The 18,413-nt window shown below is 37.2% G+C and overlaps 2 protein-coding genes across 2 annotated transcripts in view; one reads left to right on the top strand and one right to left on the bottom strand.

Moving 5' to 3' along the window:
- The window catches only part of LOC109184430, a 39,534-nt gene extending 29,822 nt beyond the window's left edge, over positions 1–9,712 (top strand). Inside the window, exon 18 of the mRNA XM_019334431.1 lies at positions 6,919–9,712. Within this exon, the coding sequence (XP_019189976.1) occupies positions 6,919–9,712 (2,794 nt within the window). The remainder of the gene's footprint in view (positions 1–6,918) is intronic.
- Positions 9,713–13,576: 3,864 nt separating this feature from the next.
- On the bottom strand, positions 13,577–17,729 carry LOC109184472 (purine permease 3-like). Its single transcript, XM_019334477.1, has 2 exons — positions 16,859–17,729; positions 13,577–14,085 (listed from the first exon to the last, which is right to left on the bottom strand). The coding sequence occupies exons 1-2, from the start codon at positions 17,576–17,578 to the stop codon at positions 13,735–13,737; spliced, it is 1,071 nt and encodes a 356-aa protein (XP_019190022.1). The 5' UTR covers positions 17,579–17,729; the 3' UTR covers positions 13,577–13,734.
- Between the last annotated feature and the right edge of the window lie 684 nt (positions 17,730–18,413).

Below are 18,413 nucleotides of genomic sequence, written 5' to 3'. Positions count from 1 at the left end.
TTCTATGCGCGATGCGCAAAAATATATGCTCAATATTTATATTTTTTAAAATAACTAACAAATCCCTACTAATTAAAATCTATATGTAATCAAATTTATTTATTATAATAATCCAATATATAATGTCTACAAATATTATTATCATTAAAGAATATAAGAAAATATATGGTGGACACATGTGCATGACAACAATAAGGGAAAAGATAACGGAAGTTATAACAGTAGGAGTATTTTTGTCCAAAAAATTAAATAGTACAACTCTAAAAGCATAATTTACAAAATAACTAGCATTAAAAACATAGATATAAATGAGGTTTATAACTTTGATTGAGACGTACTTATTATGTCTTTAGATATAACTTTTACTTTGAATTCTAATATATGTGAGATTTCAATATTCGATATCTGAACCGAAGTTGTATTATGATGTAACATAATTAAAAATATTCGAACTAATAATCTATTGAGTTCAATCAAAATCTAAAAGATTATATAGAGTTTAATTCTTAATTTTGATAATGTAAATAATGTCTAACGAACTTTAAAATGTAAGCAAATAAATTATGTTTAAATAAGTAAAGTAAGTAGAAAAGATAGAAGATAGTGATAAGTAAAGTAATATGATAATGAATGTAATCATAGTAATGTGGTTATAATGATATATAACTAAATAGATGATAGATAATTCTGTTTTCCATTTTGAAAACAGTTTTTAAGTGGGTTCTAGTTTTACAGAAAGAGTTAATGAACGATTTGGTCCCCCAATTATCAATGTAGTCCCTCAATTGCTTATTCATCGATTTGGTCCCCGAAAATAATTATTTTTAGTCAATTTAGTCCCTCAGGCTGTATTCCGTCGACGGCCGGAGGGACTAAATTGACTAAAAATAATTGTTTTCGGGGACCAAATCGACGACCGGAGAGACTAAATCGACTAAAAATAATTATTTTCGGGGACCAAATTGATGAATAAGCAATTAAGGGACAACATTGACAGTTTGCTACTAATTGAGGGACCAAATCGTTGATTAACTCTTTTCAGAAATTTTCAAAAATTATTTTTAATTTTCAAAATGAAAACTGTGTTAGTAAACATGTTTTCTGTTTTCTAGTTTCCAGTTTTCGAAAATTTTGAGAAATTTTCAGTTAGTAAACGGCCCCTAAATTTCCCTTTTGCCCTCAACCAATCATTGGTGATCATCATAGGGTTTTGAGAAGTGTTGCAAAAATTGCGCCTGGGCGCCGATTAATCGGCGCCTAGGCGCTAGGCGGTGGGAGGCCGCCGCGAGGAATGGCCTCAGTAGCCTCCTCCGCGACCGGCCGGTTCGGGGAATTTTTTTTTTTTTTGTTGTTGAAAATGTGGGAAAAGTTTCGAAAAGCATATTAACTTATAAATTTTAAACTTTGCAAAACAACACAAATTAAATCAAATTAACTTACGTGCAAGATGAGAATAATCTAGTTGAGTTTCAACATGACATTATCCATTATCTAGAAACAACTCTTAAGAAGCCTAAACCCCTCTCACGGGAGTCAACACTTTTTTATTATATTTTTTAACTTTTCCTCGATCCAACCCTACATCCTCTTTGTAATAATATACCCACTAATCAATCAATACTATGACTCCAATTTTCTGTCTAACCTATAAGAAAAAAGGTGAATTATCATTTTTATTCTCTATTGCAAAAACTTTATCATATAATATATTAAACACAAGCTAGCATGTTGTCCTTACCTAAGTAGAGATTAGAGAACCAGCAAAGTCCAAATAAAATTCCCCAACTAGCAATGAGATAGGAGAAATCAATGCGTACTTAGTTGTAAAGTGTCAACAAGACAAAGACATTGAATTGACTCTATGGGTAGGGGTGTCAAAGCGGATCGACCTGCTTCACAGCAAACCTAAATTCTAGCGAATTTTTGTGGACTGGTTCGTTAGACTCACGAGTAGGGTTTATGTAACCCTAACTCGTCTCACGCGGGCTCAGGCACAGGCCAACTGCAGGATTGACTTTTTTTTTTCTAAAAAAATAAATAGGCTAAAGTGTCATCCCGCACCATGAACTATATTGGATAATTCATGCCGCACCCTAATCTTTCATAATGTCCATTCCAATCCACAAACCATTATTTTTTTTTTCATCTAGCAATTTTTACAGGTTACCAGGTTACTATGATGACATGGCAAAGGTTATTAGGATGAGTGAAAACCGATTAACGTAGATTCAAACTCTGAGAAGTTACAAAGATAATAACAGAGATAAGAGTCCTATCTAACTACACCTAGTCAATAGCTATTAGTTATAGGACTAATTCAACTCTAATGTTACATAATATATAAATGTGAAATATAACATTACTAACACTCCGCCTCAAGCTGAAGGTGGTGTAGACACAACATTAAGCTTGTCGCGAAGAGTAGCAAAGCGTGCAGATGGCAGTGGTTTGGTGAAGACGTCGGCTAACTGATCCTTGGTGGAGATAAAGTTGACTCGGAAATCACCAGAAGTCACCTTGTCTCGTACGAAATGGTAGTCAATCTCAACATGTTTGGTCCAAGCATGAAATACCGGATTAGCGCACATATAAGTGGCGCCCAAATTATCACACCACAAAGTTGCTGGATTCCCCGAATGTAGCCCAAGCTCGTGTAGAAGAGATTCAACCCAAGTGACCTCTGCTGCGACGTCGGCTAGTCCCTTGTACTCGGCCTCTGTGGAAGACCTAGCGATAGTCCGTTGCTTACGAGAGACCCAAGAAATTAAGTTCGTACCAAGGAATACGGCGTAACCACTGGTGGACTTGCGATCTACCGGACACCCAGCCCAGTCAGAGTCCGAGTAAGCATGAATATCAGCGGACGGCGAAGCAGACAACTTAAGACCATAGGACTGCGTGCCTTTGACATACCGTAGAACCCGTTTCAGTAAACCCAGTGCTCATCAGTCGGAGTGTGCATGAACTGACAGAGCCTATTAACAGCATACGACAGATCCGGACGCGTGATAGTCAGATACTGTAGAGCCCCGGCTAACCGACGGTACTGAGTAGGGTTTTCATACGGGCCAGTCGGTGGAGAAATAGCTTGTGTGACAGCAGCCGGAGTGGACAAGGGTTTGCAATCAGTCATACCCGCACGAGTCAAGATGGCAGCCATGTAACGACGTTGAGAGAGTAGAACCCCATCTGTTACCGGTATAGTTTCAATGCCGAGAAAAAAGGTGGGAGTGCCCAAGTCGCGTATCTTGAAAGTGGTGGAGAGCTGATTAAGTAGAGAGATTAATAGTTCGGTGTCGTTGCCAAGCATGATTATATCGTCTACATAGACGAGCAGATAGACCCGTGACGTGCCTCGCGTGTAGTAAAAAAGGGAGACGTCGGTTTTGGATGCTACAAAACCTGTAGTCAGAAGAAAGTCATGTAACCGCTTAAACCAGGCACGGGGAGCCTGTTTAAGCCCATAAAGGGACCGTTGTAAACGGCAAACATAATCCGGGTGCGTTGGGTCCTCATAACCCGGTGGTTGGCGCATGTAGACCGTTTCAGCTAGATGCCCATTCAGGAAGGCATTATGGACATCCAACTGGCGCATAGTCCATCCTTGTGATATAGCAAGGGCAAGTAATATGCGAACCGTCGTGGGTTTTACAACTGGACTGTAGGTTTCAAAAAAGTCCTCACCAGCGACTTGATTGAACCCCTTTGCGACCAAGCGAGCTTTGTAACGCTCTATGGTACCGTCGGCCTTCCGTTTGGTGCGGTAGACCTACTTACAGCCCACTACATTCATCCCCGGCTTAGCCAGTGTGAGATACCACGTATTATTATGCAGAAGCGCATTAAATTCCTGATCCATAGCATCCCTCCACTGCGGGTGTGCCACGGCCTGAGTATAACAAGTTGGATCAGTAGAGGCAGTTAGAGCGTGAAAGGGCTCATTTGTGCCTCGTGTCATGTGCCAGAGTCGCATCACAAGGGGTTGTGGCGCGGCCCGAGCCCGGCTTTTGGTTTTGCGGCGTGGTGCCACTCTGTTCTCTGGCTCATGTTGTATTGCTAGCGGTGGCACTTGGGTTGCCAGCGGTAGCTCATTAATCGATTCAACTTGTGATTGTGTGATTATGGGACTGGATGCCCAAGGCACGTCATTCTGAGTGCTTGAGTCCCCAGTTTGCTCGCGAGAACCTGTAACATAAGGAAACACACTTTCGTCAAACCTGACGTGACGACAAATAAAGGTCTTTCCAGTTACTGGGTCCATGCATCGGTACCCCCTATAAGACGTAGGATACCCTAGAAAGACACAAGGGGCAGATTGATACTCTATCTTATGGCGATTGTAGGGCCGTAGATAGGGGTAACATCTGCACCCAAACACTCGCAGAAAAGTGTATGGTGGAGTTTTGTTGTAAACAGACTCGTAGGGACTGACATAATTTTGGGAGAGAGAAAACAAAGGTTCACCTAGCTTGCTGATACCAGATGAGTGAAAACCGATTAACGTAGATTCAAACTCTGGGAAGTTACAAAGATAATAATAGAGATAAGAGTCCTATCTAACTACACCTAGTCAATAGCTATTAGTTATAGGACTAATTCAACTCTAATGTTACATAATAAATAAATGTGAAATATAACATTACTAACAATTAGCTTATGTGGACTTCTTTTTAAGTCAACCCCCAATAGTCAGACGCTTCACGCCGTCCCTCCCCTGCGCCTCACGTCGTCTTCAAATTCCGGCGGCCCCCGTTAACTGATCACCGATACTTTTTGTCTTCCCAGGAAAACAGTCGCCGCTCTACAATAAAAACCGTCGTTTTTCACTGTGGTCCCTATCTTCACTGGGTGGCAGGTTAAGCAATAGCGTCTCCGTTATCACACTAGCGGCGGCTTTCGTTATCACAGTAATGCTCCTCCCGGGCGGCGCCCAATCCAGATCCCAACAGCAGTGGTACATCGACTATTTGCCCAAAAGCGTGACGGAGTTCTTAGACAACTGCACCGACCACATGGCATTGGACTGCGCGCAGGAGATCATCAACGCCATGGTGCTGAAGGGGCGGCCGGCGTCCGACATCTGCTGCGGCGATCTCATGCTCATGTGGATCGATTGTCACACTTCATTGGTGAAGGTGAACGTCAACTCGCCGGAAGGGAAGCCCAACGCGGCGGTCATCCCCAGCAATAGCCGGCACGTGTTCGACAAATGCGTTGTTTTGGATAAGAAGCGTCGCTATGGAAAACCTAGAGTTCAATGGGCTTAGGCTTGCTCTAAATACCACCCAAGTACTGCCTTAGCTTAATTCATACTAAAACCTCATTCGTATGTATCAACAGGCCGGGCTCTGCATGCCTGTAAATAAACTTTAACGATGACAGCATTTTCGATATTTTGTATGACAAATGTTCGCTGGGAGTGCGGTGGTGATGAGCATCTGGTCGGAGTTCAAATACCCGTGGCTGGGCTAGAGAAGGTGTTAAAAGAAGAAAAACGTAAAAAGAAAAAAAGTTAATGTCAACATAGATTACCTGTAACCTGTAAGTAACCTGTAAAAATTGCTGGATGAAAAAAAAATAATGGTTTGTGGATCCAAATGGACATTATGAAAGATTAGGGTGCGGCATGAATAATCTCATATAGTTCAGGGTGCGAGATGACACTTTAGCCAAATAAATAACAATTACAACTTAAAGTCCAATAAATCCGGCTCATCAGCTTCTAATTCCCATAAACAGACATCAACCCTTCACATTAATAAAATCAAAGGCATGGGAAACCTTTTTCAAAAGTTCTGCTGCACTTAGCTTTACCTTCATATTATATTCCTCATTTTTGCAATGATCAAAGCATGAGCATCTTCATTCTCCAAGGACATCTTCACTTCTTCAGCATGGAATCCTTTTTGAATCATTAAAGTAAATTACATCTTCTTTTTTACTATACTATATAATGTAAAGCAACACAGACAGACAGAGGCACAGCAAAGCTTGTCATCTGATCTCATCTATCTCTAAAAGTAAAAGTCAGTGTCCACTAGAGTAGAGAGTACAGATCCAGTGAATCATGGCCACCGATGCTATCATCTCCGTTGTTGTGGATCAGCTGTTCATCATCATCAACGACCAATTCCAGGAGCTAAGAGCAGTGTTGGGTGTGGAGAAGGAAATGAAAAACCTGTCATCAAAGCTCAAGAAAATCAGGGAGGTGTTGGATGATGCAGAGAGGAGAAGCTTCAAGGAGAAGGGTGTCAAGCTGTGGGTGGAAGAGATCCAAGACTTGTGCTACGATGTGGAGGATGTTGTGGACGAGTGGAACACCAGAAGTCGCAGACAACAGATTGCTGCAGCTCCAGCAAGAAGCAGCTGGTTCAGCTCGTCCTGTTTCCATTTCAAACGGTATGTTATGAATCGAGACATCGCCCTGAAAATTAAAAAACTTGATTCAAGACTTGATGGGATTACGAAAGAGAAAGATCAGTTCAATTTTGTTTATGCATCGCCGTCTACTGTAACACACACACACGCCTCTGATCATGAACAGAGACGAGTGGCCACTACTCCGTTTGATGTGGAGGCATCAGAGATTCAAGGTCGGAAATCCGATGCCAGTGATGTAATAAGAGAGTTGCTGAAGAATGGTAGTGGAGAAGAAAAAGAAGAAGCAAGAAATGGTCCCTCTGTCATTTCCATAGTGGGGCAGGGAGGGATAGGCAAAACTACACTTGCTCAACTAGTCTATGGCGATGAACAGATAAAGACTCATTTTCATGAAAGGGTGTGGGTTTGTGTTTCAAACCCTTTTGACCAGATCAAGATTGCACAAGCCATTGTTGAGTCAATCACTAAAAGCTCCACAAATCTGTCTCAGCTCTCAGTATTACTGGAAAAAATCCAAAACATTTTGTCTCATAAAAGGTTCCTAATTGTGTTGGATGATGTGTGGACAGAGGAGGATGCAATGTGGGCGCCATTTAAGAACTGCCTCAAGGTTGGACTCCCCGGCAGTAGAATCTTGGTGACCTCAAGGAGTGAGAGGGTTGCAAGAATGATGGCAAGTGAGTATCAGCATCGGGTGGAGCTAATATCCGACACAGATGCTTGGTTGTTGCTTAGCAGGATCGCATTTTCTGGGAGAAGGGATGACGCTTATTCTGAGAAACTGAAAGATGTTGGTCAAAAAATTGCTCAAAAGTGTCAAGGACTGCCACTTGCTGTTAAGGTCATGGGAAGCCTGCTACGTTGCAAAGATACCGAGGAGGAATGGCAAGATGTTTTATCTAAGCTGGATACTAAGGTTTGGGAGTTGGAGCAAGTGGGAACACATCTCTATCCTCACTTGTATCTAAGCTATGATGATCTAACCCCACAGATGAAGAGATGTTTCTCATATTGTGCTATCTTTCCCAAGGATTATACAATAGGTGTAGATGAGCTCATCAAAATTTGGATGGCACAAGGTTATCTCACAACAACAAAGGGAACTAGTGATCAGAATCAGATGGAACTAAAAGGTCGGGAGGTTTTTGAGAGTTTAGCAATGCGATCTTTGTTCCAAAATTTGGAGAAAGATGAAATGGATTTTGCCAAGAAAGTTGACAGGGATCCCAACATAGTGCATGACATAGTGCATGATTTTGTCAAGTTTCTTACCAAAAATGAATACGACAGTGTTGGCGGGCATGAGAAAAATAAAAATCTACGTCATTTGTCATGGCGGAAAACCAGAGGGCCTATGAATCCTGCTTCTATTTGTGATATTGGAAAACTTCGCAGCTTTTATGCTGAAAACCTTTCTCCAGAACAACTTTCTCAGGATTTGTTCAAAGGTTTGAAGTCTGTGAGAGTATTACGATTGCATGGGTGCACGTTGCAGAAACTCCCAAAGAAGATAGGAGATTTGTTTCATCTGAGGTACATTGATTTATCTTGCAGCAAAGTAGAGGAGTTACCTGATTCCATTTGTTCTTTGGTTAATTTGCAAACTCTAGATCTTGAAGGTTGTGAGTGTCTTTCTAGACTACCTGAGAGGATTGGAAATTTGCGTCACCTAAGGTACATTGATTTAAGTTGGAGCAAAGTAGAAGACTTACCTGATTCAATTTGCTCTTTGGATAATTTGCGAACTCTAGATCTTGGAGGTTGTGAGTGTCTTTCTAGACTACCTAAGAGGATCGAAAATTTGCGTAACCTAAGTTACATTGATTTAACTTTGAGCAAAATAGAAGAATTACCTGATTCAATTTGCTTTTTAGATAATTTGCAAACTCTATATCTTAGAGAATGTGAATGTCTTTCTAGACTACCTGAAGGGATTGGAAATTTGCGTCAATTAAGGTTGATTGATTTAAGAGGCTGCAAACTAGAGGAGTTACCTGATTCAATTTGCTCTTTGGATAACTTGCAAACTCTATTTCTTGGAGGATTTGAAAGTCTTTCTAGACTACCTGAAAGGATTGGAAATTTGCGTCAATTAAGGTTGATTGAATTAAGAGATTGCAAAGTAGAGGAGTTACCTGATTCAATTTGTTCTTTGGATAATTTGCAAACTCTAGATCTTGGAGGTTGTGATTGTCTTTCTACACTACCTAAGAGCATTGGAAATTTGTGTAACTTAAGTTACATTGATTTAACTTTGAGCAAAATAGAAGAGTTACCTGATTCAATTTGCTTTTTGTATAACTTGCAAACTCTATGTCTTAGAGAATGTGAATGCCTTTCTAGACTACCTAAAGGGATTGAAAATTTGCGTCAATTAAGGTTGATTGACTTAAGAGGCTGCAAAGTAGAGGAGTTACCTGATTCAATTTGCTCTTTGGATAACTTGCAAACTCTATTTCTTGGAGGATGTGAAAATCTTTCTAGACTACCTGAAAGGATTGGAAATTTGTGTCAATTAAGGTTGATTGAATTAAGAGAATGCAAAGTAGAGGAGTTACCTGATTCAATTTGTTCTATGGATAATTTGCAAACTCTAGATCTTGGAGGTTGTGATTGTCTTTCTAGACTACCCAAGAAGATTGGAAATTTGCGTAACTTAAGTTACATTGATTTAACTTTGAGCAAAATAGAAGAGTTACCTGATTCAATTTGCTTTTTGGATAACTTGCAAACTCTATGTCTTAGAGAATGTGAATGTCTTTCTAGACTACCTGAAGGGATTGGAAATCTGGGTCAATTAAGGTCGATTAATTTAAGAGGCTGCAAAAAAGTAGAGGAGTTACCGGATTCAATTTGCTCTTTGGATAACTTGCAAACTCTACGACTTGGAGGATGTGAATGTCTTTCTAGACTACCTGAAAGAATTGGAAATTTGCATCAATTACGGTTCATAGGTTTAAGATACCTCAAAGTTGAGGAATTACCTGATTCAATTTGCTCTTTGGATAACTTGCAATCTCTATGGCTTAGAGGATGTGAATGTCTTTCTAGACTACCTGAAGGGATTGGAAATTTGCGTCAATTAAGGTTGATTGAATTAAGAGACTGCAAAATAGAGGAGTTACCTGATTCAATTTGCTCTTTGAATAACTTGAAAACTCTAGATCTTAAAGGATGTGAATATCTTTCTAGACTCCCTGAAGGTATTGAGAATATGCATCAGTTACGGTTGATTGATTTAAGAGGGTGTAAAGTAGAGTTACCTGATTCAATTTACTCTTTGAACAACTTGGAAATTCGAGATGGTGAACTGAGCGATCTATCAGAATAATGCAGCAGATGATCTAGATGTGGAGGAAGCAGTGAAAGTGATGTATGTTCTATTTCTCAAGAGGCACATCAACACATTAAATTTATTTATGCACTTCTTCACTCAATTTCTCTCACTTCTAGTCTGCATTGCATTCATGGATCTGATCTATATATTTATATAAATCATTTTCAACACATTATTGGTTAACAAACTGTGAAGCTTGCCATTCTTGCTTTGCTTAACTTCAAGTTTCTATGTACAGGCGACTTATTTATGGCTTAATCCTCTTTATGGTTACATAAATATATTTTATCATTTTTATGCTATTGTTGTTTAGCAGTACTAATAATGCAATAGAGTTACTGTAGGCAATCATCAAACTATGATTATGATGCAAGAATCCACTCAATAATCTTACTCAAAGTAGCCATTTTATATTTCTAATACTGTAGGAGCTAACACAGAGAAGAACAATTTATTAGCAGGGACGGAACCAGAATTTCTTTTGAGTGGGGGCGAAAAAACAAAACTAGACAATCTCTAATCTTTAACACTAGACAGTCTCTAATCTTTAATCACTAATCAAGTACTGAAATGATAATCTATCAAATGTGGCATTCAAAACTGAGACCATATAACAATTGCCACAAAGATGTCGCACTTCTCAGTTCTCACTGCCACACAGAATGCCATCACTGTTAGGGGAGGCATTCCTGTAGAAAAACTTTGACGCATTCTATCAGGCATTATCAAAGAGAGAAGCAAAGAGAATTATCAAAGTAGAGCTCAAGTGCAATAGTGCTAGAGCATAACAGAAAGGAATTCACATAATATTCACTTTTTAGCTTTTCAGACTAAACATCCAAGCTAATACAAAATAAGGTATCACAGCAAACATTAGTTTGCTCACATTTTTTAAGGGGAGCATTTTGAAACATTTGACCACTGCTTACAGCCACATTATTTAAACTGGAAACTTCCATAGCTGCTTTGCCAGAAATATGTACTTTCAAGCTTTACCCAAGTTTGATCAAAGAGAGCCACCAAACAGCAACAATTCCAACAAATTTGATCACATATGACATAACCAAATTACCAAACACTGGATATTCAATTTAATCAATTACAGACAGATTCAAGTATTTAGGGCAAAATTCGCAACAACAACAAAAAAAAAAAAAAAAAAAAAAAAAAAAAAAAAAAAAAAAGGAAAATTAGGGGGAAAACATAATCAGATTGCTGGATAAGTTCAAAACTCAAAACTTTAGGCAAACAATTGAAAAAATTAAGATTAATAGACAGAGTCAATAAACTATGAACCTGAGGCCTGAGGGTGAAGACGGAGCCGGCAACGGTTGAAGACGAGGCTTGGCAGCGGGCGACGATTGAAGCTTGAAGATGAAGCTGGAGAGGCGGCGAGTCGGCGACTGGTGTGACGGTGTCAGGTGGGCGGGGGCGCGAGGCAGTGATCATTCCTTCGTTCCTTCATTCCCTTACTTTATTTGTCAAACATGAAACTATTTTTTGATGTAAATAGTTTGATTTTTTGTTTTGAATAGTACTAACTCAATTACGTTGCAGTATCTAGTTATAACTATTTTTCAACATATTAAAATACAAACTATTTTTTAACATATTAAAATACAAAGAGTCAATTTTGATGTTTAAATATATTATTATTTTGAAATTTAATATGTATATTACTTTGTTAATGACATAGAAATAATTTATAACAGGTAAAAATAAAATGAAAAAGTGTCAAATATTATTACCGAAAATTATAGAATTTTCGACCACCTGAAAGTGATCTTAAATCAAGTCGAAAGTCTTGTTCCGACCACTTTTGGTATCCGAAAAAACCATTATTGCTATTTCCGACCATTTTTTACTTTCAAGTTTCAAGTTGTCGGGAATTCCATAATTTCTAGCAGTGTATGTCACTGAATTTTTACATATTGTGTAATTGAACCATCGAAAAAAAAAAAAAAAAAAAAGTGTGCAATTAGACCATTAAACATTCAATAATTGTGCAAACATCCTATTTTACAAGTTACTTCTAAGTTTCTCATAAATATGATGTCATAATATCAAATTGTATATATAAATTATTTTAATTATTATTTTTCAAAATTAAATGACAAAAAAAAACAATTTTCTTTAAATTTCCACCTTCTTATGAGATTTAAAAAAATTTATTTAAAAATAAAATAAAAGTATTATTTCCACCTTCTGAATTTTCAATTTCAATTTAAATAGCACATGGAGGCATTCTGATTAAAGGTACTCAATTGAAATTTAACATTCAAGGTGGAAATAATAATTTTTTTACTTTGATAATAACTTTTTTTAAAAAATTCAGAAAGGTGGAAATTTATAATAAAAAAATTGTTTTTTTGCTTTAATTTTGACAAATAATAATTAAAATAATTTTTTATATATAATTTGATATTATGACATCATATTTATAAAAAACTTAGAATTAACCTATAAAAAATTATATTTGCACAATTTTTGAATGTTTAATTGTCCAGTTGCACACTTTTTTGTTTGATGGTTCAATTGCACAATGTGTAAAAGTTCAGTGGCCTATTTGACACTTTTTACAAAATAAAATTATGACATGATCGACGTAATATAAGCAATTTATACAATTTCGAATTTTCCTACCAACAGTTGGTCGCAATTTTCAACCAATTGTTAGAAGGAACTTCACATAATACAAAACTAGAGTTTTTTGTCAAACAATTAGTCGGAAATTCCATCCAACCATTTGGAAGGAGTCATACACTAAGGCAAAGTCGGAATCAACCTCTCGAAAGACCTAATGGTGATCGCCAGCGATGAAGAAAGGCGACTACATTGAATCCAAAGGGAGGATGAAGAAAGGCGACAGGATTTGGCAGATTGCTTTCGGCGGTGGATTCAAATGTAACAGTACGGTCTGGAAATGCAACCAGAACCTTAAAAAACCGACAATGGACCATGAAATTACATATATATATCCTCAAAAATCACAGTCAACAAACAGTCAAATAGACCGAGGACTAAATTGGTTAAAATTAAAAGTCGATGACCAATTTGTGAATTTAGCTATAGTCGATGGACCATTTTGGGTATTTACTCTATATTATATTAATTTTAATTTTTAATTAATTAATAATAATAATAATAAGTTACAAAATTTTTTTTAAAAAAAAAAATCTTCTAAATTTTATTCGCCCTTAGCCATCCTTGTCGATTAACCACCACCACTGCCACTGACAAGATGGTCACAACCTTCTTCCAGAATGGAAGAAGGTCGTTGATGCCTTCTTCCAGACTGGAAGAAGGCAGCGACGACGGCAAGTAAATGGAGCAAGAGCAGGTTGGCGGCGGCAGTAACACAACAATGGTGGCTAAAACGAAAAAGCTTATTTTGATAATAAAAAAAAGAAAACAAAAATAAAATAATAATAATAATAATAATAATAATAATAATAATAATAATATTATTATTATTATTATTATTATTATTATTATTATTATTATTATTATTATTATTATTATGGAAAAGTGTCAAATTGGCGCCCTAAGTCAAGTGAATAGTGCAATTGGGTCCCCTAAGTGAAAAAAGCTTCATTTAAGATTCCTAAATCCATAAAATTGTTCAATTGAGTCCAATATGACTTGTTTATCAGGTTAAATCGATATGGTGTTGACACGTGTCCTTCTTATTTTATTTTTTAAAACAAATGTTTTTTATTATTATTATGGAAAGTTGTTTTCAGTAAAACACAAGTGTTTTTCTATTGACTTTCATTTTCGGGTTTCCAAACACAGACTAAGAGTGTTTAATAAAAATTAGTCTGTAAGTAATCTTAAAATAATAACATATATTTCAAATTGCATTGAATCAAGTCATTTGCTTGATTTATGAGGAAGCTAGCTAGCTAGCTAGGCTCCACGGCACAAACAAAATGGAGCATTTATGTACGTACAACGTAACTAAAAACACCACCAATTACTCTACAATACACTCTCATCGTACTAATACATGCCAATCACATAGGAAGGCTTTGACGTTGGCCCATTTCCGATTCTTTGACGACTTGGGTGTCCGCCTCCTTGTTGCTTTTGATTTCGCCATAGAAGTAGGAAACGAATCCCCAGAGGGAGAGGGCCAGAGAAATCCCCTTTTCGGCTCCAAATTTCTCCCGGTAGAAGATAACAGCCAACACCTCCGTGACGGAAAGTAAGGTGGCTAGGAGAATCCCCGACAACAACGAGGAGCCGTAGCATATGACTCCTACGGTTCCGATGATGAGAAGCTGCCATACAATGGCGCTCCATATTACCACCACATAGTACATCCCTTCTCCTAGGTCAAATGCTTTTGCCTCCCTCGAAATTGCCTGCACCCAAACACAAGCATTATTAGTCATTCACTTTTTAAATAAAGTAGCGATTTTGATTTCCCGTCAATGAAAACAGATAAAATCTATCACCATTGCATTGCAAGTACGAGGATAAAATTATAATTTGCAATTATAAATCTTTAAAGACTATTAGGCAAGTTAAATCCACTATGTTGTGAAAAATTAAAAAGTCAATAATACTTACTCAAACAATTCAGGGTCTGAAATCGTTATCATATATAGAAATAAGAATGAAAAAAAGTTATTTTCCCATACCCAAGCAACCCAGTGGCTGCCTTCTCCGGCGAGTTCTCAACATGAGAAGGCGACCATAGTGGTCGCCTTCTGCTGGAGATGGTAGAGAAGGCGACCTTGGTCTTCTTCTCCGTGACCGGCGACTTGCTTGAAATTTCGCCAGAATCTCACCGGCCCGTTGTCAGAACCCTAATGACCTGTGATAACAGGTCATTAACGGGTATTTGAGCTTTATTGCATCAAAATAAATTGTTGATGGATGCAATTGCATCCTTAAAAAGTTGAGGCTAATTGACTTTTCAACTAAAGTTCAAGAGCATACTTGACTTTTTCCCATATTCTAATATAGATCCACACTCTATTTTTTTTCCTGCTTAGATTGAGGGTGCATTTAGTTCGCACATGAAAATCAAAATCGAAATGGAAATCAAATATTTGGTAATGGATTTTGGTGAAAATATTTTGCATGTTTGGTAATATGACGAAATTAGAATGGTTACCAATATTAATATTTAGTTGTATATGACCCTATAATAGGAATAAATATTTTTTAAAAAAAAATTAAAACAGTTGATCCTAATATAATAAAATTAATATAAACTTAAAAATTCAAAACAAAAATCTAAAAAGTATAGTTCCAAAAACAAAAATCTAAAAAGTATTAATACTTTTAAATTTTATAAAGAATACGATAAAGTGCAGGTTGCTGTCAAGCGTGGGAAACCGGCAAGATTTAGTTTTGAGTTTTGACGATTTGGCGTTTTGATGGTCAAAACGTTAAAGTTGGGCAAAATTTTATCCGCCAAAACCAAACATGCCCGATATGTTGCCATTTCTTGTTTCTATCAACAATTCATGACGCAGTTGCTAAGATCAAATCTTTATCTGACCTAATTGTGGTAAATATTAATTAATTACAAAATTACGCTAGGGTGAAGCTGCATTATAACTCTAACTAATCAACAAAGCAACAAAAAAAATAAATTAGCATAAATTATTTATAGTTAATTGACCCAAATCAAGAAAATTAATAGACAACTCTCCACAGAATATCAAATTTGGAATCGTATAATTACCAAGTCAACTGTTAAACCAATTTTGTTGGAGTTGTCCAATTTAAATTCAATTTCGAACTCATTAAAAATGGTGAACCAAATATAACGATGACTTTTATTTCGATCATAACTTCTATGCCATCAAATCAAACACCTTTTAATTTTCATCTCTAATGTTAGGAATATAACGGAATAATGCGGAAGCGAAGAATCGAAAATTGAGAATTATAGAAGTTAAATAATAGGGAAAATATATAAATGACAAAGAATATAATAAAATGGGAAAATATATAATATATATTATAACTCAAAGAGGAATTGAGAGGAAAAGAATATAATATATATATCTACGTGAAGACAAAGAAAAAGAATGAATTACAATTGATGTATTCAAATTGATGTAAGAAAAAAATGAGTGCTTACAAAGAGAAAAACAAATGCTATTTATACAATAAAAAGGAGAGAGCTTTGCGCATGAATTGGCGGAGACGTGCAAGAGAGGAGAAGTGTAGCACTGCAGCATGAGACGCGGATATAATGGTTGGACATAGTCTTGAATTAATTTGAGCCACAAAATTTGAACCACATTCTAACATCTAAATCGCATAAAAAGTATCTTCCAAGATGGTGAAAAAGAAGTCTCTAAACTAATAAATTAAAGGACCAAAAGTCATACTTTATGATTCAAAATGTAATTAAACAGCATATAAAATTAAAGTACTATAAATAATAAAGTGGTCGGCATATATAGTTTAGGTTTATAGTTTACTGGAAACCTACCTAGATCTGACCCTAATAAAAAATGTAGTATTTTTCTAATAATGAATTAATCAATAATAATTATGAAGAAAAGAAGGGAATGCGACGTGGTGCATTTCGATAAGACATTATGTGTAGACCTACAAACAAATCTAGATCATTGGATATGCTCAAATTAACGGGTGAAATTAATACAAATCAGAAAAAACGCATTGACATTTTAATAATTTCAATAATGTGTTGGTACATTTAGATATGTTTGATGGTGCTTTGAGTATAATGCACTGTCAAACATTCTCGTTTGCACAATAAACCAACACTTAGTGCATCACAAATCAGCACTTAGCTTACCATAAATCAACACGACAAAAATATATTTGGTGCAGAAAATTACAAAAACGTCACCGTATTTTATTCCTTTTTCATTGATTTTTAGTATGACTTATATGTTCCATGCAAAACTTACTCTTTGTTGACTTATAAAAATATTTTATTAAATTAATATGGTAAATACTAAATACTTTGTCCTTTAATTGAATATGATATGGATATACGACTAAAAGTACCTTATATAGTTAGAATTTAATTAAAATACTTTGTAATTAACTAATGAATAGTAAAAATAACATATATGGAATATTTTTTTGAAAAGAAAAGAAAAATGAATTGAAAAGTGGTATCCCAAACAGACCATAATTTACCTGGAAATCCTTGTTGACGATCATGCCGACAGTGCAGAAAGCGGTGGCGACGAGGCACATGACGGCCTGCATCTCCAGAACGAACGTATAAGTCATCCCATTTTTGGCCTTCTTGTAAGTATATTCCACCAGCGGGAGGAAAAACCCGTAGAGCGCCGCCGCGAGGAGCGTGAGCACGAATCCCAGGATGTACTGCTGGGTGGACTCGCCGGCGGGGCGGTCGCCGCCAGCACCAATGGCGAGGATTCCGGCGGCGGCGGTGAGGAGAACGATGGCGTTGACCGTGAACGGCGTGAACCTCTGCCTGACGAGCACGAAGGCAAAGCCGGCCGTGAAGGCGAGCTGGGTGGCGAGGAGGAGGGAGGAGGTGGAGACGGGGAGCTTCGAGACGCCGTAGGCGTTCATGTAGCCGTCGACGCCGATCACCAGGCCCATGAAGGCGGAGGCGAGGAAAATCTTAGGCGTCAAGAAGGTGATCTTCGCGGCGGCGGCGCCGTGGGCGCGGCGTCGCCGGAAGTACGCGGCGGCGAGTGGGATGAACGTCGCCGGAAAAGCGGCGGTTTGTAGGAAGCTGGAGAACCAGACGCGCTTGCCGCCGTGGAGGAAGTAGAGGCGCGTGAGCAATGGGCCGCCGCATTGGCCGATGCTCAGAATAACGCAGCTAAAGATGAGGATGAGTCGCCGCCTCAGCCGTGATCCGCCATTATTAGACAACTCCATTTGGAATCTTATCTTAATTTAATATCAATTTCCAGTTGGCACTCAATTCTCTCTCTCTCTCTCTCTTTCTCTTTCTCTTTTTCACTCCGATCCATCACTGCTATAAGTTTAGCTGTATATATAGATATCTATACACAGTGGAATTGAGCACGTAAAATTCATAAATGGTGAAATGGAAAAAGTTGAAGTTATTGAGTTTGACTCGCCCAAACCACCCATTTTGATACTCAGATACCCACTTTTCTTTTTTTTTTTCTTTTTCTGCATGAGCTTAACTCAATAATTAGTAGACAGTATTAACTCAATAAAGAAAAAGAACTTACACTTTTTACGGATTAGCTCAAGGTGGGTGTAATCCAGTTAATTTACTTTAAGAATTATTTTTATATTTCCTCTTTGAAATATTACATTACATTATATAAATATATAGCAATATGAGAATCTGAGGTGGCCTTATCTCATTCATTCATCATGATCCAGAATTAAAGATAAAGAAAAGCAGCCGTGTATTTTCATAATTATAATAGTGTAATTAAAAATGTTTGATAGTATTTAGCGGATAACTAATACGGAGTAATATGGAAAATGTTACATGTATTCTTATTTTTTACTCTCATAAAATCTTGATATATACACTTGTAGTGGGACTCACTTGAAAAAGAATATCTATTAGTGTCCGCCACATAAGAGCATCCTTATCCGAGTGGATATTAGAGGGGAGAATATAAGAGTGATTAGGAAAGAGAATCTGGGAGGGGGAAAAAAAAAAAACCTAACTTTTTAAAATGAAAAAAATAATAATAAAAAGTATGTCAGGCCGAATGGGGCGCGTGCA

The sequence above is a fragment of the Ipomoea nil genome, unplaced genomic scaffold (assembly GCF_001879475.1).
Source record: "Ipomoea nil cultivar Tokyo-kokei standard unplaced genomic scaffold, Asagao_1.1 scaffold1262, whole genome shotgun sequence".
NCBI lineage: Eukaryota > Viridiplantae > Streptophyta > Magnoliopsida > Solanales > Convolvulaceae > Ipomoea > Ipomoea nil.
The sequence above is the reverse complement of the archived record's forward strand: the minus strand, read 5'-3'. Positions and strand labels throughout refer to the sequence as shown.